The 27,064-nt window shown below is 39.6% G+C and overlaps 1 protein-coding gene across 4 annotated transcripts in view; it reads right to left on the bottom strand.

The window, feature by feature from the left end:
* snx14 (sorting nexin 14) overlaps positions 1-27,064 on the bottom strand; it is a 187,031-nt gene that overhangs the window by 145,994 nt on the left and 13,973 nt on the right. For all 4 annotated transcript variants that reach the window (XM_051925277.1, XM_051925278.1, XM_028797482.2 and 1 more), the window contains exons 3-7: positions 12,349-12,469; positions 12,188-12,261; positions 7,260-7,382; positions 7,083-7,170; positions 323-407 (exon numbers count right to left, since the gene is read on the bottom strand). In XM_051925277.1, coding sequence (XP_051781237.1) covers positions 323-407; positions 7,083-7,170; positions 7,260-7,382; positions 12,188-12,261; positions 12,349-12,469 — 491 coding nt within the window. The remainder of the gene's footprint in view (positions 1-322; positions 408-7,082; positions 7,171-7,259; positions 7,383-12,187; positions 12,262-12,348; positions 12,470-27,064) is intronic.

Genomic DNA, 27,064 nt, shown 5'->3' with positions numbered 1-27,064 from the left:
TAAACTGATCATTTAATTAAAGCTCTTATACTGATTTGCTAATCTCTTTCAGACAAAAATTAATGATGATAATCGCTAATTAATGATAACAACACTTAACTAAAATGGTTTAGATTACTGAACAGTTGACATTTTATTATCTATGGTATACTCAAATTACATTATTGGAAAGTAATTTCTATACAAATCACAACTGATTACTTTTTGCACAAAAAGTTCTGCATTGATAATAAAAGTTTTAATAACATCACAAAAAGCAGAAGAAAGCTCTTTACTTATTAGCCAATATTAACAACAACTAATTAATAAAAATAATAAGTACCTCTTTGTCTTGCTTTGGCAATTATTTCAATGTGTTTCATTGCTACTTTCAGCAGCTTGTGCGTTATAAGTGTTGGGATATCAACCTACAAAATTAAGATACATTAAAAGTAAATTGAAATTTACATTTCTAGAGGAATCCTTATAAAACATATCAGTAACAGAGCAAAACTCACTTTCTGCTTGTTTTTTTTTTTTTTTTTTTTTTTTCCTCCAAAGGCCAGAAACTACTGCTAACCATAGCTCTCTTAGCCACTTCTTAAAACAAACTAGGAAGCAGTGAAACTATTCTAAACTAAAGTTTGAATGCCAGCTATTCTGGATTTACAATAAACAATGTTTTTTCCAAGCAGGACAGTTGTATTTAATGTTACAACTTTATCAGTAAAACACTTGTCAGTAAAATCACAAGTATAAAGACTTATCCAATGACCACTTAGTGTCCCCCTTGATTGCTACCTGTATCAATGTTGACACTTCACTATCTACTTGTCTATACCAATCCATTACTGACCATGAAAACAAGGATGGAAAATACAAAATAGATGGCAATGTGCCCATTTGCAACACAAGTGGAACATTAGGGAATGCACCTAAGAAAACAACACAGAACCTACAGTGACGGTAACTTGATAATACACTATGGGCAGGTTTTTCAAGACATAACAACGTTTCTGTAGTTGTAATGTACCTTCAACTACTTTAACCATCAGATGGCATTCAGAAGCACAAACAATACATGCCTGAATGAAATGATATAATTTTAGAAAGCACACACAAGAGTGTAGAAAGAGCATAATGTATTGTGCAAATTCTATATAACGGATCATAGCCCATTTTAACATATGGGTTAACTGGTTTTAAATTTGAATTGAAAAGAAACTAGGCTTCATCTGTTCACTCATTTTTTAAACTTAATCCATTTTAGAGTCTGTATTTGCAAAAAAATCCAAAAAATACTAATAACTCTCTTTGAATTAAACACCTTGATGTTACCATCATGAACTGGACAGAGAGTTCAGGTAAAGGGTTACTGGAATTTAATTTTAATTCAAATTAAAGAGGTGTTTTAGCATTCATTATCAAACCCACATAATCCAGTACACAGTCGCAGGACTGCTAAGGATAAAGATGTGAGCATATGGATTAAATTTTAATTTATTTGCTTTAACCTTTGCGTGGTGTTCAGGTCTGTGAGACTTATTTTCAATGTTTACTATAAATAAATTCTTTTTCTAACCAAAGATCCAATGTCCTTGGCTCATTTTTTCAAAGAAAATTGTATTGGATAAAAATTCATCCCTCAAATACCGTGATCACACACACAAATATTTACAGTATATTATATTGGTGGTGTTCTGGCCTACTAGACATGGGAGCAATGATGGTGTGGAAACTATAAAACAACAATAATACGACTTTAAAGGCGTTGTTTCCAAGTACCCAAAACTTAATCCCATCAAACCAATTATTTACATTACTATCAACCATAAAAATCTTCATCAAGTCCTCCATACCCATCCAACCTCCAACAATACCATTCCCTTTCACACACACAGCACCTAATGCCATCAGACCAATAATTCCAATTTCTTTTCAAAATAGAATATACGAGGGACACATCAAAAAATATAGCTCTGCATATGTGGCTCTTTTCCAAAAACTCATCAGTATGTTAAAGAAAATCTCTGCTCAGATGGTCTTACACATCATTTTAGAAGAGAAAGGAGCCAACGATGAAGGTAATCCCACTTTGAAAGATGAAGAATTTTTAGAAAGCTATGATCACGTTTCTGTCAATTCAAAGTCTGACAGTGTGTTTGAAGAAGGGGATATGATTCACTCACAGACAGGAGGAGAAATATGGATGTCAGTAAAATAATCAAATTGAACTGCAATCTTACCTAAGGAAGGAGCAACCCTGCCTTGCTGCCAATGTGATAAAGATACAACCAGTGCCAATGCGGATGGCATCTACTCATGTGCAAGACATGAGGTCGTCTTTTGAACTTTTTATTCCAGACCATTGCCCCTTTATGCAGTAGATTCCTGAATTAAACCTGCAACATATGGAATCAAGATCTAGGCTGCCTGTGATAATGCTTCATCATATTTATGGAACATGCAGGTATATATACTGTGAAGCCTGATGGAGCACCTCCTGAGGAAAAACCAAGGGGTGCAAGTCATCCTGGACATGACATTGGGACTCCAGGGTCACAACATCACATGAAATAATTGTTTTACTTCATGCAATTTGGGACAGGAACTCATGAAGAGAGAGCTGACAATGGTTGAAACAATTACAAACTCAGCTGACGAGTACAAAGAACAGGTCTGTCAAGTAAGTTTCTATTCATGGCTAACACATCCTTGGTCTCTTACATCCCAAATAAAGGAAAAATTGTGGTACCTATGAGCACGTTGCTTAGAGGCTACAGAATCTGTGGTGGGTAGCATCATAAACCAAAGATCATTATGGATTACAATGCTACAAAAAAAGGAATTGATAATTTGGATAAGTTGGCAAAGAAGAACCCTACACAGGCAACTTGAAATATTTTCAATCTCTTGGACAGCCCCACTTCAATGCATTTGTCCTCTGGATAGCACTGACCTCAAATTCAGATGAGACAACTCAACCCAAGGAACATTTGAAGCCACTGTAAGGAGGATTCAGGAGGAGGAACTACTAACTCCAGAACACGTGTTAGTAGGCTTTATGTACTAACCAGCATATCTATCATTGTAGAATGCTGCCAGTAGCAGTATGAGGAAACACTGCAAAGTTTGTAGACCAAGGTAGGACATAATATGTATGCATGCATGAAGTGCAAAAAATACATTTGCAATGCATACACAGTAAAACTATGTCCATCATGTGGTCTGTTGATACTGTACTACAAATTTGTATTTAACGGGGTACTATTGTTGATCAGTGAAATACGCAGTGAATATGCTGTGATCGCCGGTAACCTTGTTCACCGAATATTTACCTGGAAATTTGCCGTGCTAACATTTTTTTCTAAACAATCCATGATGCTGTGCAAGGCCAATGTGACATCACAGAACTTTTTTCCCCATCTATAACTGCAGTTGTTTGTTCCGCCCATTGTTATTTGACAGAGCCGGTTATACTTCCTTAGAAGGCTGGCATCCTTCAACATCTGCAATAAGATGCTGCAGATGTTCTATCAGATGGTTGTGGTGAGCGCCCTCTTCTACGCGGTGGTGTGCTGGGGAGGCAGCATTAAGAAGAAAGACGCCTCACGCCTGGACAAACTGGTGAGGAAGGCAGGCTCAATTGTTGGCATGGAGCTAGACAGTTTGACATCTGTGGCAGAGCGACGGGCGCTCAGCAGGCTCCTATCAATTATGAAAAATCCACTGCATTCACTAAACAGTGTCATCTCTAGACAGAAGAGCAGCTTCAGCGACAGACTGCTGTCACTGTCCTGCTCCACTGACAGACTGAGAAGATCGTTCCTCCCCAAAACTATGCGACTCTTCAATTCCACCTGGGGGGGGGGGGGGGAAACGTTAACATTATATAAAGTTATTGTCTGTTTTTACCTGCATTATTATCAATCTTTAATTTAATATTGTTTTTTGTATCAGTAAAATGCTGCTGGAGTATATGAATTTCCCCTTGGGAGTGAGTGAGTGAGTGAGTGAGTGAGTGAGTGAGTGAGTGAGTGAGTGAGTGAGTGAGTGAGTCAGTCAGTCTCTATCTATCTATCTATCTATCTATCTATCTATCTATCTATCTATCTATCTATCTATCTATCTATCTATCTATCTATCTATTTCAAACCCTAGGTTCTTTAATTGCCATATGTAGGTCATCAGTGAACATAAAATGGTAAAAATGTGTCCTGAATCCACAAAGGTTTTGAAATACAGCTGTATTTACATTCCATCTGCTTTCAAAACAAACAAACAAACAAACTTGCAGCATTACTGGTACTGTCAACACAGCACCACATCGCTAATTATGCAGCCAAATTAGTCATGTGTTCAGCAAGATCTAAAACAAGCCTTAAAGAAGCCCTAACCCTCTCCCTCCCCTCATCAGAACACATAGGACACGCTGTGAAATAATAAAACAAAAGATTTATTACTACTTACAAGGGGTCTCTTTCTTCTTGATGGAAGAAAAAAGTGGGAAGTGTTACTACAGATAAACAGGAAACAAAGGCAACTTTTATGCTGTGCCCAGAGCCGTAAATTTTTAAAAGTTGGACTAGTCGAACGCCACAGATTCAGAGCTAATGTGTGCCACTGTAACGATGCTTGTCCTGCTCCATGGGTCCCACTTCCAGCTTCGGGAGCCCTTGAACCCAACACCGTTGGTAATGTGACCGGATGAGCTGGTCTAATGGGAACAAGTTAAACTGAACAAGGGGATGGTTCAAAAGGTGCAAGTGCTTTTATTAAAAAAACTCAAACAAACAAAACAGTGTCCAAAGTGCAGTGATTATAAAATGTCCACAATAAATACTCCATAAAATCTGGGTGAATAATATTGGAGGTTAAAATAATCCAAATAAATAAATCCATTAAAATGAGGTTGATAACAATGGCTTAAAGAAGTTCCCTTTAAAAGCCCCGTGCCTTCTTTTAGCTGGCGGCTCACCTGCTTCTCCCATATGGGCCCTGCAACAGGGGAGTCACCCTACCTGCAGGTGCAGCTGCCTTCTACACTGGTCTGGTAGCCTTCCGACCCTTGGCTCCGTACAGCTCCCACCAGACTGAGACTTGGTTCCCCAACAGCTGGGGCGCTCACACTGGGGCTTCAACCTCCCAAGCCTCCGACTTCTGCGGCAAGCCATCCTTACTCCCGGTCACTCCTGCTACTCTTAAGCGCTCAGCAGGACTGACCACTTCTTTCTGTCCTGAGAGTCAGCCAAACACTCCTTCTGGGCTCTCCCATCAGCTGCCTGCATCCACCAGTGAGCCTGCTCATGCTCGCTCGCACCAACTCTAAGCTTCCTACCTTCTCCACTTCTTAACCTCCATCCGTCTTTTCTTTCTTTTTCTCTCTCTCCACACTTGCGCTTCTCCAATTTATTATGGGGACGTGGCACAAGTATGGCAATTAGCAGCTCCCGGCATCAATTACAGACATGGGCAATCACGCACCTGTGCACTTTAGTGCAAAAACGCCCAGGCCTGTATCGCGCCCAGGAACCGCTCTGGCCACACTATCATGCCGCCTCCTTAAGGCGATAATTTAATTAAAAAAACTGTCTACCCATTTCGAGCCTTGGACCCGCTATATCACAGCCGCAGGATTGGCACTTTCTCTGTGCAATGATCTACTGTATATTTTATTATTTCTAGTTTGTGGGCCATTTGTTGTTGATTTTTTTTTTGTGGTATTAGTTCTATCTAAGTCTTTTGTTGTGTAAGGCGAAAAAAATCACACTGTATCGTGAATCGAATAGCACAATCATTAACAAATGTGATCTAGCTTATTAATAAAAATACAAAACACCAAACAAGAGTTTAATAAAATTCAATCCTTGGTGGAAAATTGATAGTCTTTGTGCTTTTTACAGAGTCTCACTTTCAATGCTTTAATTTCAGAGTACACTGAGACAATAACTGCATAAATGTAAAAAAAATGGAAAAATTGGGGTGTTCTAAATCTTATGACCATTTCAGCAAAGGCTTTCTTACTGTCAAACTTAAAGCCTTCCCTTTAGTTAAAATTGACTCTTGCTTACATTGACTATTGTTACGCTGTGCTTAAAGCCATTGTTCTGAGAGGCAAAGCTGTTAACTTTCAGAAAATGGTTATCTGATTCTGTTGTGGCTTGTGCCAATAACACAAGCTGTTGACTCTCAGAAACTAGCCATCTGATTCTGTTGTGGCTTTGGGTATTACAGACCTGTTCCTGTCAGAATTTCCAGGTTCCTTTGGATGGTATGGAAAACTATGCTCACTGACACCTTGGCTTTCTTTAACAGTTTCTTTAAATCAAAGAACTATACTTTTAAGGGTTAGAATTAAGAATAATCATGAGTGAAGGAATCTAGCTAGGGAACCAAACTTTCATATTGTAATATTTTAAAACTACATACTGCAACTGTCTTTTGATTATCAAAGTCCAGATCAAAAGCAAATTTCAACGGAATAATACATATGTCTTAAGATTGCTTTAGATGAATGTAATGGCAGTTTACAGACTGAGAAAACAACCTGTTATGTAACTTTTTAGACAACTTTCTAAGGGGTGGCATTTACTAGAAAAAATAACCAACAAGTGTAATGAAAGTTGTAAAGAACAAAAACTATAGGTCTGTCAAGATCTCATTACATTTCAATGTGATGCATATTGGTCAACCAGTCAGATATTTTTCTTTGAATTCTAACAGAATTGTGTGGTATATTAATGCCAAAATATAAGGGTTTCTGAACATGCAGCTCATGGTAGTTACTTATAATGGACTTATAAGAAAAGCTGGTACAGTTGTGTATGAAACTGAAAGTGCAGGGGGATGACAACTTAATAAATGAACTTTTACTGAAACTATACAATATATAATTAATCTTGCTTGGGAACAACTACACTCTCTGAATCCACTAACAGTCATAGTAACATGGAACCTATCCCAAGAGTATCAGGTACAAAACTAATCTGAACCAATGATAGGATGCCAATCCACCAAAAAGTACTGTCACACACTAACACACCAAGGAAGAATAAAGATGACAATTAATTCAGGAAAACATAATATTTATAGAAACTCCTTACTTTTTGTGCTCTGCGAGCTAAAACAGATGCAAAAAAACGGATTGTTGCCCTTAGTTCATCTACAAAGGCTTCATGATCTGTAATATCCCTAATAAAAATTAAAAAGAAAATTAATTTTTACATGTATTAGTTTCAATCCACAAGACAGGATTTTGTTTTTATAATAAATAATCATACCTGTACCAAGGGTAAACAAAGTTTTCCAAGACTAATTCCAGTACTTCTGAAAGTGATGTATCTACTTTTGAATAAACCTTCAGACCTAACCATGGTTGATAGTTTTCCAACAATAACGTCGGCCTATGGAAAAAGACGTAGAAAATTAAGATTAAACATAACTTTAAAATGTGAATTCATTTTTATAAATGTTGAAAAATAATATTTCAGCATGGATATTTTGTCTTTGGACCATTATGTTCTCAGTCAGGCCTCACCACTCTTTGCAGACATTGTTAACAAGAGGGGCATGAAACGTTCCCCTCTCTTGCTGTTTCTCCTCACTCCAGGCAATTTATTTCTTTCACCACATATTATTTTCATCTACTTTTGAGGTCTATTCTAACAATGTGTGGAATCTCTTTTTCTATTTCCCTCTTCATCCCTTCTGGTTACTACTCCTTCTTCTGCAAAGCTTTCCTTGGTGCTTTAAATGTTATATCTAATTGGCTGACAGACATTTCCCATAGTCCTGCACTGTGCTGGAACACTGATTTTCAAAACATCCAAAAATCATAATTATCAGCACATGCAATTTTAATTTGTAAATAGATTATATCCAGCATTAGGCCCAGGTAAAAATATAGATTTTCTGATTAACTGCTATTTTTTGTTTAAATGATTCAATATCGATTCTTAAAGTCTCAGGACCAATCTGGTCAATCTCTACCCTGCTCAGTTACCATATGTAGATTTTTGCTTATCTTTGTTTTTGGCATCTGGTCCAGTAAATGGTGCTAATGCGCCTGTCAAACACTTTACTATTTCACATACAATGGTGTGATCTCTTCTGAAATCAACATCTTAGACACTTAAATTGGATGTGTGGACTTACTATGGATTCAAATGGTGTATTGGTAAATAACAACTGCATAAAAGCAAAGCAATATGTAAGCTGTGCCGCTCAGAAGTTAGTTACTGTCATAACACAACAAATTTGAGAAATCATTCAAATCCCAACATCACCCAAAAACTTTGTCTCAGTCGACATCCAAATGAGTAGAGCCTAAACAATCTGCACTGGAGACAGCGTTTAACTCCAAGCTCCCATTTAAGTTGCATTGTGCCCAGAAAATAACAGAATTTAGAGCAATTTTTATCTGTAAAGATAAGAGACTCTACAGTGCTCCTCACTATGCAAATGATGCAGGCAATTGTTGGAATTTTCATAGCAGCTTTCAATACAAAAATAAACACGTGCTCAAAGCAGCCAACTTGATGTATCTCCATAATAGCGGCACTATCAGTCACAATAGCCAGTTCTTTTTCTCTTATGTACCATTCATTCAATGTCACTGTCAACAAGCATCAGCTCTAAATCCTCATTTTTAAATGCTTACTTTATGTCTGAAGACTATCAAGATACATTTTTGAGATTACTGTGACTGCTACAAGTGAGTGATGTGTAACTTGTTCAATTATAGAAAGACCCGAGTCTTCCCATTGTATGTTTAATTTCGACTAATTCAAGATTATTTTAAATATCCAACAGGGGAATTGGATTAGGTGGAAACAGGTTAGGTGCACTGGCGATTCTGAATTGTCCCAAGTGTGTGCTTGGTGTGTGTATGTATGTGTGTGTGTGTGTGTGTGTGTGCGCGCGCGCCCTGTGGTGGGCTGGCGCCCTGCCCAGGGTTTGTTTCCTGCCTTGCGCCCGGTGTTGGCTGGATTGGCTCCAGCACACCCCTGTGATGCTGTAGTTAGGATATAGCAGGTTGGATAATGGATGGATGAACAGGGGAATAAATTTGGCTAACAGTTTAGTTGAAGGGTGTCTACATGGAGATTCATAACACACGAATAGGTTATTGAATAACATTCATTACTTAAGAAGCAATACTTAATTTTGTTATAATAATATTATTCACAAGATGATTCAGGTGTTTTATAAATGCCATTGCATTGTATTAAAACAAGGAGCCCTTGTGCAGACTCTGATGTAGAGATACATATGTTAGTTAAATTCTGGTGAATTCTGAATGAGTGCAGTTCTGTGAAGTTTTTTTTTTTTTTTTTTAAAAGCAATGAAATTTGTTCCACATTTTCCAAATTCGGAGGCTAACTGTTCATTGCTAATCAAGTATTTCTTCTTAAACGTCATTCCAAGCTTATGCATATGTTATGAAGTCGATATCAAACACTATCAGTAAAACTTTATCAAATAAAGTGTTACTAAAATTTCTCATATTACATTCTCTATGCATGGTTAAGTGATTTCTAAAAAAGCTACCACTTCAAATATATCCGTACAAGCTATTTCAGTCATGATAAAATCGATATCAAATCAAATCAGGGCACTGTGAATCAGAATCGAATGGGAGATCAGTGCTGACATCCAGCCTTATCCTGTATATTGATTATAACCATCCATATATTTTCTAACTCAATTATTCAGTTCAGAATTGAAAGAACAACATTGCTGCAGTAACACTGCTTTCAATTATTAAGTCAACTGAAATTATTTTTAATTCTTACAGCATCACTTTGTAGTCTTTGACAGTGTAATGTAATTACCTTTCTAATGTATCTTTGAAAGCAAAAGAACTCGTACACAAGAACATAGCACACACTTCCTACTAAGGTATTTTGCTACTACATTCACAATATTACAAGAAAAGATGATGACCAGAGCTATTGTGAGGGATGGCAGGGGACTGCTTTTGAGCAATAAGTTATTATGAATGGCACAGGCAGGCAGGGATGTAGTGTTGTTGTTGTGTTATGGAAGACAATGCATATCTATAGTCACCAAAAATGTCTTCCCTTTTTAATTTAAATTTAATTTTAAATTTAAAAAGATAGAATGAAGAGTGGAAAGGGAAAACAAATAGCTTTGTCAGCACAGAATCCTAGAATGTTCATATTAAACTATAAATATAAACTATAATGTGAACAATTAAATTTACTGATTATAAATAATTAATCATTAAGCAGGAGGAATACTGATAATGCGACATTCAAGTGCTATTTACAGAATTAGCATTGTGATGACTTGCCTTTTTTGTCTCCAATTTACTACATTTGCATGACTTTTCAGTCCATGTTTGGTAAAAGATTAGTTAGTTGTTGATTTGCTTCTTGGTCAAAGCAAAAAAACCAATTGAAGATATTGTTTTTTAATGAAAATAAAATGCATACTACAGTAAACTTATTAAGTGTGTATCACATTGATCAAAATATAATTCAATGACAATACAACTTCTAGATGTTCTGGTTTTTTTATTTATTTATTTTTATTGAAAAGGTTAAGAGATCCACATTATGTTACCACTCAGATAATTCAGGTAGAACTCTTTTCAACTAGTTAACACTATGAAGAGCTTCAAAGCAGGCATATATCATCAGTTCCATTGCATAATAACAAAACATATTAGAGAATACATCTAGCTATCTATGCATTGCCTATGTTTGTGTGTACTCAGATTTTTGTTCCTGGCTAAACCATACAAAAAACACTTATCTACATGTCTTAAACTTTTTGCAATTATAGTCTGCAGTTCTTCATATCAGGCACATTATATTCTAGATAACTCAAAAGCAGGAATGGTAAGAAGATAGCTATTTAAAAAAACATGGCTGTTTAGGAGATTTGTTCAACCAAGTGCCTTCAGCCAGACTGTTGAGACAGACTGGTACAGACGAACTGGTGCTCCACAACTACAACCACTCTAAAGGCTTGTGTTCAAAGCATAACTGGCACAGTCAGCTTTTGTTTTTCTTCCGGTTTTTAAGACAAGGTAAATAATCCTGGAATTTTGTTAGTTTAACCACTTGTTTCATTAACCTAGCCCTGACCAACAAAAAGTTCTTATTCAACACAGGACATTCATAAAACTTGTGTTACAGTTTGTGCCACTGGGAATTATTATGCCATTGAGGATATTACACATGTAATTCTTTTTTTAATAACTTTAGGTGGCAACACAAAATCCATGGAAACCTAAGCCTTATATGAAAGTAAGCCTAGAAAAAATTTGTAACAAAAGAAGACTGGTCATGCTTTTAACCCCTTAACCGCCCTCTGCCAGATATATCCGGCATCGTAGCTTTATTGCTGACGCCTTACTGCCGGAATTATCCGGCACATTTGCCTGTGGTTATGTGAATGCCTGGCGCGTAGTATAACTGACAGTTTGGCGTGGGTATTATTACTACGTTGTATTTCGACAACTCTGCGGTTGTATTGGCCGCTCACGTGATGTGATTCGAAAGTGAAAGCTGTGAATATGGCAAAACGTAAACTGACTTCAAGTGAGGTTTTGCAGGCGATTTTGGACAATAATTATGATCATGATTGTAGCAGTTCTGAAGAAGATTTTAGCGACAATGATGATCAGCAATGTGCGCTGCATGATACTGTGAATGACGATGCATCGGATGATGGCGATGAGTGGGTGTATCCCCAGCATCTCAACTGGACTGCTGCCCGTTATCTGAGCCAGATATCAAAGATCCAAACCGTGACCGCTTGTTCAAGCTATGTCCTTTGATTGACCATTTATTTGAAACATTTCAGCAGGTAAATACTGCTTGAATAAATGTAAAGTAAAAAAACGAAAATTGTTCAGATTTCTCCTGGCATGGGGAATATTTAGGGAGTTGGCGGTTAAAGGGTTAAAGGTAAGATGACTTTCCAATTATTTATATTTGAAGACCATTGTGAGCAAGAAAGAGAGCTTCCATACTAGATGGACAGATTATTTAATCACATCCAAAATAGCTATTAAAGCAGCTATTATGTTTTTGGCTAAATGTTTGACTAAGTGTTCTTCTATACAGTAAATGGAGGAAGGCCAGTACCAAGGAAAAATACAATAACTTAATTTGTGAAAGAATATTATGTGATAAAGCAATTTTTTTTATTTTTTTTTTTTTAAAAAGGTACTTACTTGTGACGTCTGCATTTTATTTTCCCACACACTGCACAGCTATGCCCCAGAGGAAACAATTCTTGCTGTTCTAACTGTTAAATAACATAAGCACAGTGATAAAGAAACTATATATGATATAGAAGTTTAGCAAAAAAGGCTAAAAGTAATTTCACACATACCTTGGGTCTTGGTTTAATTGTGAAAAGAATATTTGGCAAAAGATACTCTGGTCCTAAGGAACAGTAAAATGTGACCACTCCTGCCACAAACGACCAAAATATCATTAAAATATGAAGATACCTGTAAGTAAAAGTACAATTGTAAAATTATCCATGATATTGTTTGTTAAGACATATTTTTTATCCCAAAAGTATAAATGTGAATACAAACAGACTTTACAGCAAATTTCCTTTGAGGTTTTGAATAACATTATTGTACAATTTATGTGGAGTGCTTTTACTATATTTCTCTTTCTAATAAGGTAGTCCAAATGCTGCCTTAGTAGCCTAGCTGTAGAAGGTTCAGCAATGTAGATGTCTCAGATTGTCCAGAAGCCAATGTTGCTTGCCAGCCTAAAGACTTTTAGACCTACCCCTGATCCCAGAAGCAATTCATTGCTTATTTAAAAGAGACATCAAACCAGAGGTCCAATGAGTATACAAATACTCAACTGGCAAGGGAAAAAAAAAGACAGAAGACAAAAAAATAGGAGGTAAAGAGGGAAGTATTGTGTGATACTTTAACAAAGGCAAAGGGTTAAGACTTTGAGCAGATAATATAGACTTACCCAGGGAGGCAGGCCCAAAGCGGCAAAAGGGATCTTTTTGTTCTGCTTAATTTACTAACTGCATGTTGTGTGTGTTTATCCTTCACCTGAATATTTTATTTCTGAATGTTCTGGCTTTGTTCTTAGTAAGAACATTAGTATTGTTAACATAAACAATATAATGTTGTTAATCAAGCTATCTGGACTAGCTGCACTAACTCCAATTATAAGAAGGTTACCTTTGTATAGAACTACCTGATTTCAGAATCAAAGTTAAGCCACAAAGCTCACTTCACTACGGTTTGATATTAAGATGGTCTACATGAGCATTTGTCTGAAATATTCATAAATATGATTTTGTGCTCTCTTTCCTCTTAACCCACACTGCCTTAAGTGATTGAAATTAAGTGTACCTGTGACACAAAATAGTGAATCCCGATCAAAAAAAATTACTCAATCACACAAAACAAAACAGACAAAACTTTGAATATGCTTTTATTAATATAACTTTACAAGAAGTAAAATAAAACTATGCCACAAAAAGACGGTTGTTTAGACAAGATCTGGATTCAAACCCTTCATACCTATCAAGCACAAGCGCTACTGTAAGCTGCAGAATTAAATGCCATGTACAATTTTATCATTTGTCTAAACTGTCTAGACTGAATAGTAAATATTTATGCATTTGTTTATTTTCTTTGTAGTGTTAGACCACATTATTTTTGACACTATCCCACATTGTGAGGAATATGCATTGTTGACAAATAGTCAACAGATACAATAATGACAAGTCTTAATAGTATCAAGGAGCAGTCAAAGCATACATAATGCCCCTCAAATATAATGTAACATCCACTTATCTGACAAAAAGAATACATATTATATGAACCAAAATGTAAAGAAGAGTTACTAACTAAAGTCAAAGCGCAAAGTTGTATAATTCTTAAGTATATCAAATTTCCAAAGCTGTGAGAGATACACATTATGTATTTCTCCAACAAGAATATTTTTTTGCCCAGCTCAGGGTTACAGAGGCTAAACCCTATCATAGCAGCACTGGTGTCATACAATTAGCCTCCAACTTATGTGGCTGATACTTGACACATAATACCTCAAACAATGAGGTATAATTAAAAATAATCAGGTCACCTTTATTAAAATATTACTGCATCTGTAAAGGAAATAAGTGACACGATTTTATTCAAAAATGCACTAAAAAGTAAAAAAAAAAAAAATTTTTCTTGTACTAAGATTTTGTCGGTGGGGAGGGTTACGCGTCAGGAAGGGCATCTGGTGTAAAATTTTGCCAAATCAATATGCGGACAACAATACAAATATCCATACAGGATCGGTCAAGCTCCGGGTTAACAACGTCCACCACCAGTACTGTTAGCCAACAGGGTGGTGGCAGAAATTGGGCTACTGTTGGCTGAAGAAGAAGAAGGAGAAGAAGAGGGGGGAGACGTGTTCGGAGGCAGGAGGAGAGGAGGAAGGTAAAGAGAGTGGAACTGAGGGTAGGAACTTTGAATGTTGGCAGTATGACTGGTAAGGGGAGAGAGTTAGCAGATATGATGGAGAGAAGGAAGGTTGATATATTGTGCGTGCAAGAGACTAAATGGAAGGGGAGTAAGGCCAGGTGGATCAGAGATGGATTCAAATTTTTCTATCATGGTGTGGATAGGAGGAGAAATGGAGTAGGGGTTATTCTGAAGGATGTGTTTTGGAGGTGAAAACAGTGTCAGACAGAGTAATGATTATGAAGCTGGAAATTGGAGGTGTGATGATGAATGTTGTTAGTGCATATACCCCATAACCTGGGTGTGCGATGGAGGAGAAAGAAGATTTCTGTAGTGAGTTGGGTGAAGTGATGAACAGTGTACGCAAGGGACAGAAAGTGGTGATTGGAGTGAGATTTTAATGGACAAGTTGGTGAAGGGAACTGAGGAGACGAGGAGGTGATGTGTAAGTATGGTGCCAAGGATAGGTCAGAGGACAGTGGATTTTGCCAAAAGGATGGACATGGCTGTGGTGAATACATATTTTAAGAAGAGGGAGGAACATAGGGTTACGTGCAAGAGTGGAGGAAGATCCACACAGGTAGATTACATCCTATGCAGAAGAGTCAATCTGAAGGAGATTGAAGACTGCAAAGTGGTGGCAAGGGAAAGTATAGCTTAGCACCATAGGATGGTGGTCTGTAGGATGACGTTGGAAATCAAGAAGAGGAAGGGAGTGAGGGCACAGCCAAGGATCAAATGGTGTAAGCTGAAAAAGGAAGACTGCAAGGTTGAGTTTAGGGAGAAGGGAAAACAGGCACTGGGTGGTAGCGAAGAGTTACCAGACAGTCAGGAAATTACAGCAGATGTAGTAAGGGTGACAGCAAGAAGGGTGCTTGGCGTGACATCTGGAAAGAGGAAGGAGGAAAAGGAAACCTGGTGGTGGAATGAGGAAATACAGGAGTGTATACAGAGGAAGAGGATGGCAAAGAAGAAGTGGGATAGTCCGAGAGATGCAAAAAGTAGACAAGAGTACAAGGAGAAAAGGCACAAGGTAAAGAGAGAGGTGGCGAAGGCTAAAGAAAAGGTGTATGATGAGTTGTATGAGAGGTTGGACACTAAGGAGGGAGAAAAGGACCTGTGCCGACTGGCTAGACAGAGGGACCGAGCTGGGAAAGATGTGCAGCAGGTTAGGATAATAAAGGATAAAGATGGAAACGTACTCACAAGCGAGGAGAGCGTGTTGAGCAGATGGAAAGAGTACTTTGAGGGGCTGATGAACGAAGAGAACGAGAGAGAGAAGAGGTTGGATGATGTGGAGATAGTGAATCAGGAAGTGCAACAGAGTAGCAAGGAGGAAGTAAGGAAAGCTATGAAGAGGAGGAAGAATGGGAAGGCCGTTGGTCCAGATGACATACCTGTGGAAGCATGGAGGTGTTTAGGAGAGATGGCAGTGGAGGTTTTAACCAGATTGTTTAATGGAATCTTGGAAAGTGAGAGGATGCCTGAGGAGTGGAGAAGAAGTGTATTGTATTTAAGAGTAAGAGGGATGTGCAGAACTGTAGTAACTACAGACAGACAGACACTTTATTAATCCAAAGGGGAAATTCACATACCCCAGCAGAAGCATACTGATAAAGAACACTATTAAATTAAAGAGTGATAACAATTCAGGTATAACAGACAGACAATATCTTTGTATAATGTTAATGTTTACCAACCCCGGGTGGAAGTTGCATAGTGTGGGGGAGGAACAATCTCCTCAGTCTGTAAGTGGCACAGGACAGCGAAAGAAGTCTTTCGCTGAAGCTGCTCCTCTGTCTGGAGATGATACTGTTCAGTGGATGCAGTGGATTCTCCATGATTGACAGGTGCCTGCTCAGTGCCCGTCGCTCTGCCACGGATGTCAAACTGTCCAGCTCCGTGCCAACAATAGAGCCTGCCTTCCTCACCAGTTTGTCCAGGCGTGAGGTGTCCCTCTTCTTTATGCTGCCTCCCCAGCACAGCACCGCGTAGAAGAGGGTGCTTGCCACAACCGTCTGATAGAACATCTGCAGTATCTTATTGCAGATGTTGAAGGACGCCAGCCTTCTAAGGAAGTATAGTTGGCTCTGTCCTTTCTTACACAGAGCATCAGTATTGGCAGTCCAGTCTAATTTATTATCCAGCTGCACTCCCAGGTATTTATAGGTCTGCACCCTCTGCACACAGTCACCTCTGATGATCACAGGGTCCATGAGGGGCCTGGTCCTCCTAAAATCCACCACCAGCTCCTTGGTTTTGCTGATGTTCAGGTGTAGGTGGTTTGAGTCGCACCATTTAACAAAGTCCTTGATTAGGTTCCTATACTCCTCCTCCAGCCCTCTCCTGATGCAGCCCATGATAGCAGTGTCGTCAGCGAACTTTTGCACGTGGCAGGACTCAGAGTTGTATTGGAAGTCCGATGTATATAGGCTGAACAGGACCGGAGAAAGTACAGTCCCCTGCGGCACTCCTGTGTTGCTGACCACTATGTCAGACCTGCAGTTCCCGAGACGCACATACTGAGGTCTGTCTTTAAGATAGTCCACGATCCATGCCACCAGGTGTGAATCTACTCCCATCTCTGTCAGCTTGTCCCTAAGTAGCAGAGGTTGGATGGTGTTGAAGGCACTAGAGAAGTCCAGAAACATAATTCTTACAGCACCACTGCCTCTGTCCAAGTGGGAGAGGGATCGGTGTAGCATATAGATGATGGCATCCACCGCTCCCACCTTCTCCTGGTATGCGAACTGCAGAGGGTTGAGTGCGTGGCAGACCTGTGGCCTCAGGTGGTGAAGCAGCAGCCGCTCCATGGTCTTCATCACATGCGACGTCAGAGTGACAGGCCGGAAGTCATTCACCTCACTAGGATGTGATACTTTTGGGACTGGGGTGATGCAAGATGTTTTCCAAAGCCTCAGGACTCTCCCCTGTTCCAGGCTCAGGTTGAAGATGCGCTGTAGAGGACTCCCCAGCTCCAACGCACAGGCCTTCAGCAGTCGTGGCGATACTCCATCTGGACCCGCTGCTTTGTTGGCACGAAGTCTCCTCACCTCTCTGCTTACCTGGGCTGATGTAATTGTGGGTGGGAGGAAACTCTCTCCTGTGTTGGTATCAGCAGAAGAATGGGTGGAGGGTGCAGTACTCCGAGGTGAGAGTGGGTTAGGGTGGTACAGGGGGATAAAATTGATAAGCCACAGCATGACATTATGGGAAAGAGTAGTAGAAGCTAGGTTAAGAAGTGAGGTGATGATTAGTGAGCAGCAGTATGGTTTCATGCCAAGAAAGAGCAACACAGACACGATGTTTGCTCTGAGGGTGTTGATGGAGAAGTAGAGAGAAGGCCAGAAGGAGTTGCATTGCGTCTTTGTGGACCTGGAGAAAGCATATGACAGGGTGCCTCGAGGGGAGTTGTGGTATTGTATGAGAAAGTCGGGAGTGGTAGAGAAGTAATTAAGAGTTCTACAGGATATGTACAAGGGAAATGTGACCGTGGTGAGGTCTGTGGTAGGAGTGACGGATGCATTCAACATGGAGGTGGGATTACATCAGGGATCAGCTCTGAGCCCTTTCTTATTTGCAATGGTGATGGACAGGCTGACAGACGAGATTAAACAGGAGTCCCTGTAAACTATGATGAGTCCCTGTAAACTATGAAGTTTGCTGATGACATTGTGATCTGTAGCGATAGTAGGGAGCAGGTTGAGGAGACCCTGGAGAGGTGGACATATGCTCTAGAGAGGAGAGGAACGAAGGTCAGTAGGAACAAGACAGAATACATGTGTGTAAATGAGAGGGAGGTCAGTGGAATGGTGAGGATGCAAGGAGTAGAGTTGGCGAAGGTGGATGAGTTTAAATACTTGGGATCAACAGTACAGAGTAATGGGGATTATGGAAGAAAGGTGAAAAAGAGAGTGCCGGCAGTGTGGAATGGGTGGAGAAGAGTGTCAGGAGTGATTTGTGACACAGAGATATCAGCAAGAGTGAAAGGTAAGGTCTACAGGACGGTAGTGAGACCAGCTATGTTATATGGGTTGGAGACGGTGGCACTGACCAGAAAGCAGGAGACAGAGCTGGAGGTAGCAGAGTTAACACTAGAATTACCAGAGCCTACGAAAAAACTCGTAGATCAAGCAGCCTACTATCACATCCCCCACCGCTGCACAGTTTTCTCAGCTCAAATCTGTTTAGCTGCGTGTCAGTTGCTTGGAGTTGTATAGAGTGAGAAGTCAAGCAAAATGACACCTTTTATAAATACTATATCATTATTTGGAACACATACATTTCATGTGTGTTCCGTGTCTACAACGATCTATGTAAACACATCGTTAAAACAAACGTTTTTCATGTTTTGGTAATAATTGACAAAATGTAGACATGAAGTACAGTGGGGCAAAAAGTATTTAGTCAGCCACCAATTGTGCAAGTTCTCCCACTTAAAAAGATGAGAGAGGCCTGTAATTTTCATCTTTGGTATACCTCAACTATGAGAGACAAAATGAGGAAAAAAATCCAGAAAAATCACATTGTCTGATTTTAAAGAATTTATTAGCAAATTATGGTGGAAAATAAGTATTTGGTCACCTACAAACAAGCAAGATTTCTGGCTCTCACAGACCTGTAACTTCTTCTGTAAGAGGCTCCTCTGTCCTCCACTCGTTACCTGTATTAATGGCACCTGTTTGAACTCGTTATCAATATAAAAAACACCTGTCCACAACCTCAAACAGTCACACTCCAAACTCCACTATGGCCAACACCACAGAGCTGTCAAAGGACACCAGAAACAAAATTGTACACCTGCACCAGGCTGGGAAGTCTGAATCTGCAACAGGTAAGCAGCTTGGTGTGAAGAAATCAATTGTGGGAGCAATTATTAGAAAATGGAAGACATACAAGACCACTGATAATCTCCCTTGATCTGGGGCTCCATGCAAGATTTCACCCCATGGGGTCAAAATGTTCACAAGAACGGTGAGCAAAAATCCCAGAACCACACGGGGGGACCTAGTGAATGACCTGCAAAGAGCTGGGACCAAAGTAACAAAGGCTATCATCAGTAACACACTACGCCGCCAGGGACTCAAATCCTGCAGTGCCAGATGTGTCCCCCTGCTTAAGCCAGTACAAGTGCAGGCCTGTCTGAAGTTTGCTAGAGAGCATTTGGATGATCCAGAAGAGGATTGGGAGAATGTCATATGGTCAGATGAAAAAAACTCTACTCGTCGTGTTTGGAGGAAAAAGAATGCTGAGTTGCATCCAAAGAACACCATACCTACTGTAAAGCATGGGGGTGGAAACATCATGTTTTGGGGCTGTTTTTCTGCAAAGGGACCAGGACGAATGATCCATGTAAAGTAAAGAATGAATGGGGCCATGTATTGTCAGATTTTGAGTGAAAACCTCCTTCCATCAGCAAGGGCATTGAAGATGAAACGTGGCTGGGTCTTTCAGCATGACAATGATCTCAAACACACCGCCCGGGTAACGAAGGAGTGGCTTCGTAAGAAGCATTTCAAGGTCCTGGAGTGGCCTAGCCAGTCTCCAGATCTCAACCCCATAGAAAATCTTTGGAGGGAGTTAAAAGTCCGTGTTGCCCAGCGACAGCCCCAAAACATCACTGCTCTAGAGGAGATCTGCATGGAGGAATGGGCCAAAATACCAGCAACAGTGTGTGAAAACCCTGTGAAGACTTAAGAGAAAACGTTTGACCTCTGTCATTGCCAACAAAGGGTATATAACAAAGTATTGAGATGAACTTTTGTTATTGACCAAATACTTAGTTCTGTGTGACATGATGTCAGATTTGGCTTTTTTTCTCTGTTTTTTTGTGTTGTTCCAATGCACATAAAGGAAATAAACATGTATATACAAAAACATTTGTAATTGCAATAATTTTCTGGGAGAAATGGTGCATTTTCTGGGAAAATTCCAGGGGTGCCGATAATTTCGGCCATGACTATATGTATATATACAGTGAGGTCCATACATATTTGGACAGAGACAACTTTTTTCTGATTTTGGTTCTGTACATTACCACAATCAATTTTAAATGAAACAACTCAGATGCAGTTGAAGTGCAGACTTTCAGCTTTAATTCAGTGGGGTGAACAAAACGATTGCATAAAAATGTGAGGCAACTAAAGCATTTATTTAACACAATCCCTTCATTTCAGGGGCTCAAAAGTAATTGACAAATTAAATAACTGGAAATAAAATGTTCATTTCTAATACTTGGTTGAAAACCCTTTGCTGGCAATGACAGCCTGAAGTCTTGAACTCATGGACATGTTTCCTCCTTTTTAATGCTCTGCCAGGCCTTTATTGCAGCGGCTTTCAGTTGCTGTTTGTTTGTGGGCCTTTCTGTCCGAAGTTTATTCTTCAACAAGTGAAATGCATGCTCAATTGGGTTAAGATCAGGTGACTGACTTGGCCATTCAAGAATTTTCCACTTCTTTGCTTTAATAAACTCCTGGGTTGCTTTGGCTATATGTTTTCGGTCATTGTCCATCTGTATCATGAAACGCCGCCCAATCAATTTGACTGCATTTAGCTGGATTTGAGCAGACAGTATGTCTCTGAACACCTCAGAATTCATTCAGCTGCTTCTGTCCTGTGTCACATCATCAATAAACAATGTTTTTCCAGAACTGTGCTGGCTTTTTTAGATGTTCTTTAGCAAAGTCCAATCTAGTCTTTCTATTCTTGAGGCTTATGAGTGGCTTGCACCTTGCAGTGCACCCTGTGTATTTACTTTCTTGCAGTCTTCTCTTTATGGTAGACTTGGATATCGATACGCCTACCCCCTGGAGAGTGTTTTTCACTTGGTTGGCTGTTGTGAAGGGTTTTCTCTTCACCATGGAAATGATTCTGCGATCATCCACTACTGTTGTCTTCCGTGGACGTCCAGGTCTTTTTGCGTTGCTGAGTTCACCAGTGCTTGCTTTCTTTCTCAGGATGTACCAAACTGTAGATTTTGCCACTCGTAATATTGTAGAAATTTCTCAGATGGGTTTTTTCTGTTTTCGCAGCTTAAGGATGACTTCTTGCACCTGCATGGAGAGCTCCTTTGACCACATGTTGTCTGTTCACAGCAAAATCTTCCACATGCAAGCACCACACATCAAATCAACTCCAGGCCTTTTATCTGCTTAATTGATAATGACATAACGACGGACTTGCCCACACCTGCCCATGAAATAGCCTTTGAGTCAATTGTCCAATTACTTTTGAGCCCCTGAAATGAAGGGGATTGTTTAAAAAAATGCTTTAGTTGCCTCACATTTTTATGCAATCGTTTTTATCACCCCACTGAATTAAAGCTGAAAGTCTGCACTTCAACTGCATCTGAGTTGTTTCATTTAAAATTCATTGTGGTAATGTACAGAACCAAAATTAGAAAAAAGTTGTCTCTGTCCAAATATTTATGGACCTAACTGTATGTGTATGTGAATGTGTGTGTGTGTGTGTGTGTTTGTGCGTGTATTGGCTGAAAGTATAATATAAGGAAATGAGAAATTTAAATTTGATGTAATTAACATACACATCCTGGGTCAAAACGGATAAAATATTGCTTTGACACCGGAGATCAGCACACATTCAAAGTTTGAAAGAAATCGTTTTGGTAAAAGTGGGTAAAAAATTGATTGCAAAATTTGACCCTGACAAACAGAGAGGGCAAGCTGAATAAAATGTTTACACAATAATAATAATAAAAATAAAGTAGACAGATTGTGCAGACCCTGACTTGATACTTTGACAATTCAGTTTTTCTTGGTGAGTCCAGAGGTGCTGACTGGCATTTTATCTTGAATGCCATGATAAAAACAGTACCTTGCCACTACCAGTTGGACACATCAAAAATAATAATAATAAAAAAAAAAAGCTGTCAAGCATGCACATCTGTGGACCATTCTCCGGGCTCCTCTCAGGTATGTAATATCATTTCAGGTAGATGGGGACGCTTGCACTAACATTTTCCTCTCTTATTCCCACCGCAACTCAGAGAAGATGTACGATGAGGGAAATTGACTCTGCCTCTTCGGGTCACCATGCTATAAATCCGGCTGCTTATGGGAGAAGACGTTACCTGAAGAGAACACTCTCTATAGAATGAGATCACTATCAAAACTACCTTGTAATAATTTACCACAAATTTACATTTCACATGTGTGAATTACACTTGTACTTCTCAAAATTATGCCTGTGCTTCACAAAATCATGACTACAATTCTCAAGTGTGAACAAACTGTCATGCTTCAAGAAGGTCTTCATTGCGGGTAACGGCATGGGGCAGACACAGAGGCTGGTTTTTTTTTTTTTTTTTCTCAACAGAGCTCAGAGGAACATGCACATACACAGTTGGGATTAGGATTTCAGACCCACCCAAGGAACATTATCTGTGTTTGAATAGTTAGATGTGCCCCCATCCCATCCTATTTGCCTCTGCTGTGAGAGCTGCCAAATCTGCCAAAGCTCTTCCGCATTTTCCTCCCAAAATCATCAGCTCATGAAACGCTCCAAGCCACCTGCATCTAACTATACAAATGCAGATAACGTTATATGGGCGGGATTGAAATCCTAACCCCACCTGTGCACGCTTGAGAACTGTACTCGCAATTTTCAGAAGCAAGCGTAATTTTCAGGATAGCTAGTATAATTTTCAGAAGCGTGTAAAATTTGTAATGTGTAAATGTGTAAAATTTAAACTTCTCATAAAATATTACAAGTTATTTTTGACAGAGATCTTACTCCATGGCTATCTAGCCTGACGGCAATATTTGAGACCTTTCCTTTGGCCTTAACTTTTGGTTCCCATAAAAAAGTATTTCTTGTGAGAAATAAATGGGGACAACCAGTTTGGCGCCCCAACAGTTCCAGTGGCAACTTCACTCGACCACAAACTCCTCTTTCAACAAGTCTGCCTCCCGCCTGCACTTTTACTTCACTCGCTATTCTCACCCTGTCGCAGCCTTACTAACGAATCCGCATTCCTCCTGATCTTAAATCGTTCTCCCCAAGCTGTATGTTGTCCAAGTCCCTCTGTAACTATTAAACAAATTCTAGATTATCTGCCAATCCTCCTAGCTTGGTATCATTTGCAAACTTAACCTTCTTGTTACTTACATTCCTACCCAAATCATTTATATACAGTGTTGCCTTGACTTACGAGTTTAATTTGTTCCGTGTTGGAGCTCGTAACTCAAATTACTCGTATGTCAAATCAATTTTCCCCATTGAAATTAATTGAAATGCCATTAATCCGTTCCAGATCCCCAAAAAACACCGCAATTTTTTTGTCACGTTTTTAAATAAGAAAAATGTACTTATAAATACCGAATACTGAATAAAAACACAATACAATGGAATGACCTGCAATAAACTAGTTTTATTAAGTATAATGTACAGCATTTACCTTGGAGATCAGACAACTTGAAGATGCTAACGGGGGTGGAGAAGAAAGGCTGAACTGAATAACTGAATCTTATTCGCTGATTTTTGCCCTTTTCGACACGCCTTCCTCACTTTCATCTGCAGGGGTTTTCTTTTGTGACTTAAAGGCTCTGGGGTTTTCCGAATGATAAACGAGCAGCCGTTTAATCTTGCAGTTGCCGCTCGCATTGGTGCACAGTGCGAGGGTTAGCCTATCCTTCATGGATTTGTGGCATGGCATCCTCTTCTCCTCTGCCGTTATATACGTCACTCCATGGCATCTTCTTCCAGAAGAGTCCTGTCTCGTCACAGTTGAAGAATTGCTGGGGGATGTATCCTTCAGCTGCTATAATTCCAGCAAAAGTTTTGAGGTAATCCTCAGCTGCCTTCATATCTGCGCTCGCTGCCTCACCATGCCTGACAATGGAGTGAATGCCGGTCCTATTTTTAAAATTCTTGAACCAGCCCCGACTGGCTTTAAACAGCTCGCCCGATGCCTCATCCGTCAAAATGCCAGGGGTCTGCTGCAGCAAATCAGCGTAAACAGCTTGTGCCTTCTCACAGATTATAGCCTCCGTCACGGTATTTCCTGCGAGCTGCTTCTCTGTCAACCACACCATCAGCAGTTTCTCCATATTTTAATGGACAGGTGTCCGCTGTTTAGAAATCATTTTAATGCCTTTGGCTGGTGTTATAGCCTTTATCGACTCCTTCTGCTTCAGTATGGTGCAGACTGTAAAAGTGCTACGCTCGTACTGCTTCGCCAAGTCGACTACATGCACACCTTGTTCATGTTTTTTTCGATAATTTTTTTCATTAATTCAATGCACATCATCCGCTTCTTCTTCTCAGCACTGTCCTTCGCACTCACTTTCTTCGGACACATCGCTGGAAAAACGAAGTTTTGCAAAATAACTGCAAGCACAAATGCAAGCACAAAACTGATGCTTCCACTGCGAGCTAACTGCTTAAAGTGAACGAGTGAGACACGGGATGCTGGGCGGATATTGCGGTGTTCACTGTGGCGTTCGCTGTGCGAACTAGCGGTGGGGTATCTGAAGCTGGCTCGTAACCCGAATTTTAGCTCTCAACTCAAAGCAAAAAATCGGCCGAGAGATCACTGGTATCTCAAAAAACTCGTTAGTTGTGACACTCGTAAATCAAGGTACCACTGTATATTAAAAATAGTACCTTCCCAAGCACTGAACCTTGTCAGACACCACTCTTAACTTCACTCAGTTCTGATAAAGATTCTCTCACCATCACCCTCTGTTATCTGTGTTTTAGCCAATCCTGTACCCACCTAAACAATACACCCTGAACTCCCACTTCTTTTAGTTTGCAGGCCAACCTCTCACACAGGACCTTACCAAATGCTTTTTGCAGGTCAAGATAAATAATATCATATCCACTCTGATCATATCCTTTTGTTGCTTCCTCAAGGAATTCTAGCATATTAGTAAAACATGATCTACTTCATCTGAACTCATGCTGACTGTTCAGTGTTCTTGCCATGTGTTGCTCAATCTAATCCTTATTAATTCCTTCGATTAATTTACCTGTGATGCATGTTAAGCTTATTAGCCTGAAGTTACTTGGATCCGCCAGGTCATCCTTTTTATATAATGGGATAATATTTGCCATTTTCCAGTCCTTTGGAATATCCCCCATACACAATGCATTCCAAAAAATATGCGTCAAGAGTTTATTATATATGTACTCACTAACTTCCTTAAGCACTAAAGTATAAACATTATCTGGTCCTGGAGTTTTGTTTGATTTCAGCCTATTTAATCTGAGCACTACTTCTCCTTATACAATTTCCAAATCGCTCAGTACCTCCTTAGTAGTCACTATTACCGCTGAGAGGTTATCAACTTCCTCACATATGAAGACCTCAGAAAAATGCAAACTTATGAGCATTTACCATTTTACTTTCTATTTATTTTAATCCCCCTTTACTAAATCCTGATACTATTCACCTACTCCTTAAAACTAGAATTACCAGAGCCTACGAAAAAACTTGTAGATCCGTCCCACCTTAAAACGCTTCACAATTCTCCATCAGCGTCTTTTGTCCTTTAAATGTGTTGATAAGCAGCAAACAGCAAGCAGTCTGCTATCACATCCCCCCACCGGCACACAGTTTTCTCAGCTCAAGTCTGCTTACCTACTTGTCAGTTGCTTAACCCCTTAACCGCCCTCTGCCGGATATATCCGGCATCGTAGCTTTAATGCTGACGCCTTACTGCCGGAATTATCCGGCACATTTGCCCGTGGTTATATGAATGCCTGGCGCGTAGTATAACTGACAGTTAGGCGTGGGTATTATTACTACGTTGTATTTCGACAACTCTGCGCTTGTATTGGCCAATCACGTGATGTGATTCGAAAGTGAAAGCTGTGAATATGGCAAAACGTAAACTGACTTCAAGTGAGGTTTTGCAGGCGATTTTGGACAATAATTCTGATCATGATTGTAGCAGTTCTGAAGAAGATTTTAGCGACAATGATGATCAGCAACGTGCGCTGCATGATACTGTGAATGACGGTGCATCGGGTGACGGCGATGAGTGGGTGTATCCCCAGAATCTCAACTGGACTGCTGCCCGAGGTGAACTACCTTTTCTGCATCCGTTTGAGGCAACGTGTGGCTTTACTGTTGATGTAAACAATTACACTGCTGAGCAGTTTTATGAGCTGTTTGTGTCACCTGATTTGATCAGACATTTTGCTCATCAGACAAATCTGTATGCAGCACAGTTTATTGAGACACGTAACCGATTCTCTTTGCTGCTGAAATTCTTTCATTTGAATGACAACAGAAATGAGCCAGATAAGAAAGATCCAAACCGCGACCGCTTGTTCAAGCTACATCCTTTGATTGACCATTTATTTGAAGCATTTCAGTTGCCCTACATGCCAGGACCGTCAGTTACAGTTGATGAAAGTTTATTGTTGTGGAAGCCTGAGAAAAGGTACATTTTGTGTTTTATTATGTGTTTGCCCATTTCTAGAACTTGCACAACATTTAGTGGTCAATACTTCTTGAATAAATGTAAAAAATGTAAAAAAAATGTAAAAAAGTAAAAAAACTAAAATTGTTCAGATTTCGCCTGGCGTGGGGAATATTTAGGGAGTTGGCGGTTAAAGGGTTAAAGCTGTATAGAGTGAGAAGTC

Source organism: Erpetoichthys calabaricus, chromosome 3, assembly GCF_900747795.2.
Source record: "Erpetoichthys calabaricus chromosome 3, fErpCal1.3, whole genome shotgun sequence".
In the NCBI taxonomy this organism is placed as follows: Eukaryota; Metazoa; Chordata; class Cladistia; order Polypteriformes; family Polypteridae; genus Erpetoichthys; species Erpetoichthys calabaricus.
Note: the sequence above shows the minus strand (reverse complement) of the source record. Positions and strands in the feature narration are given on the sequence as shown.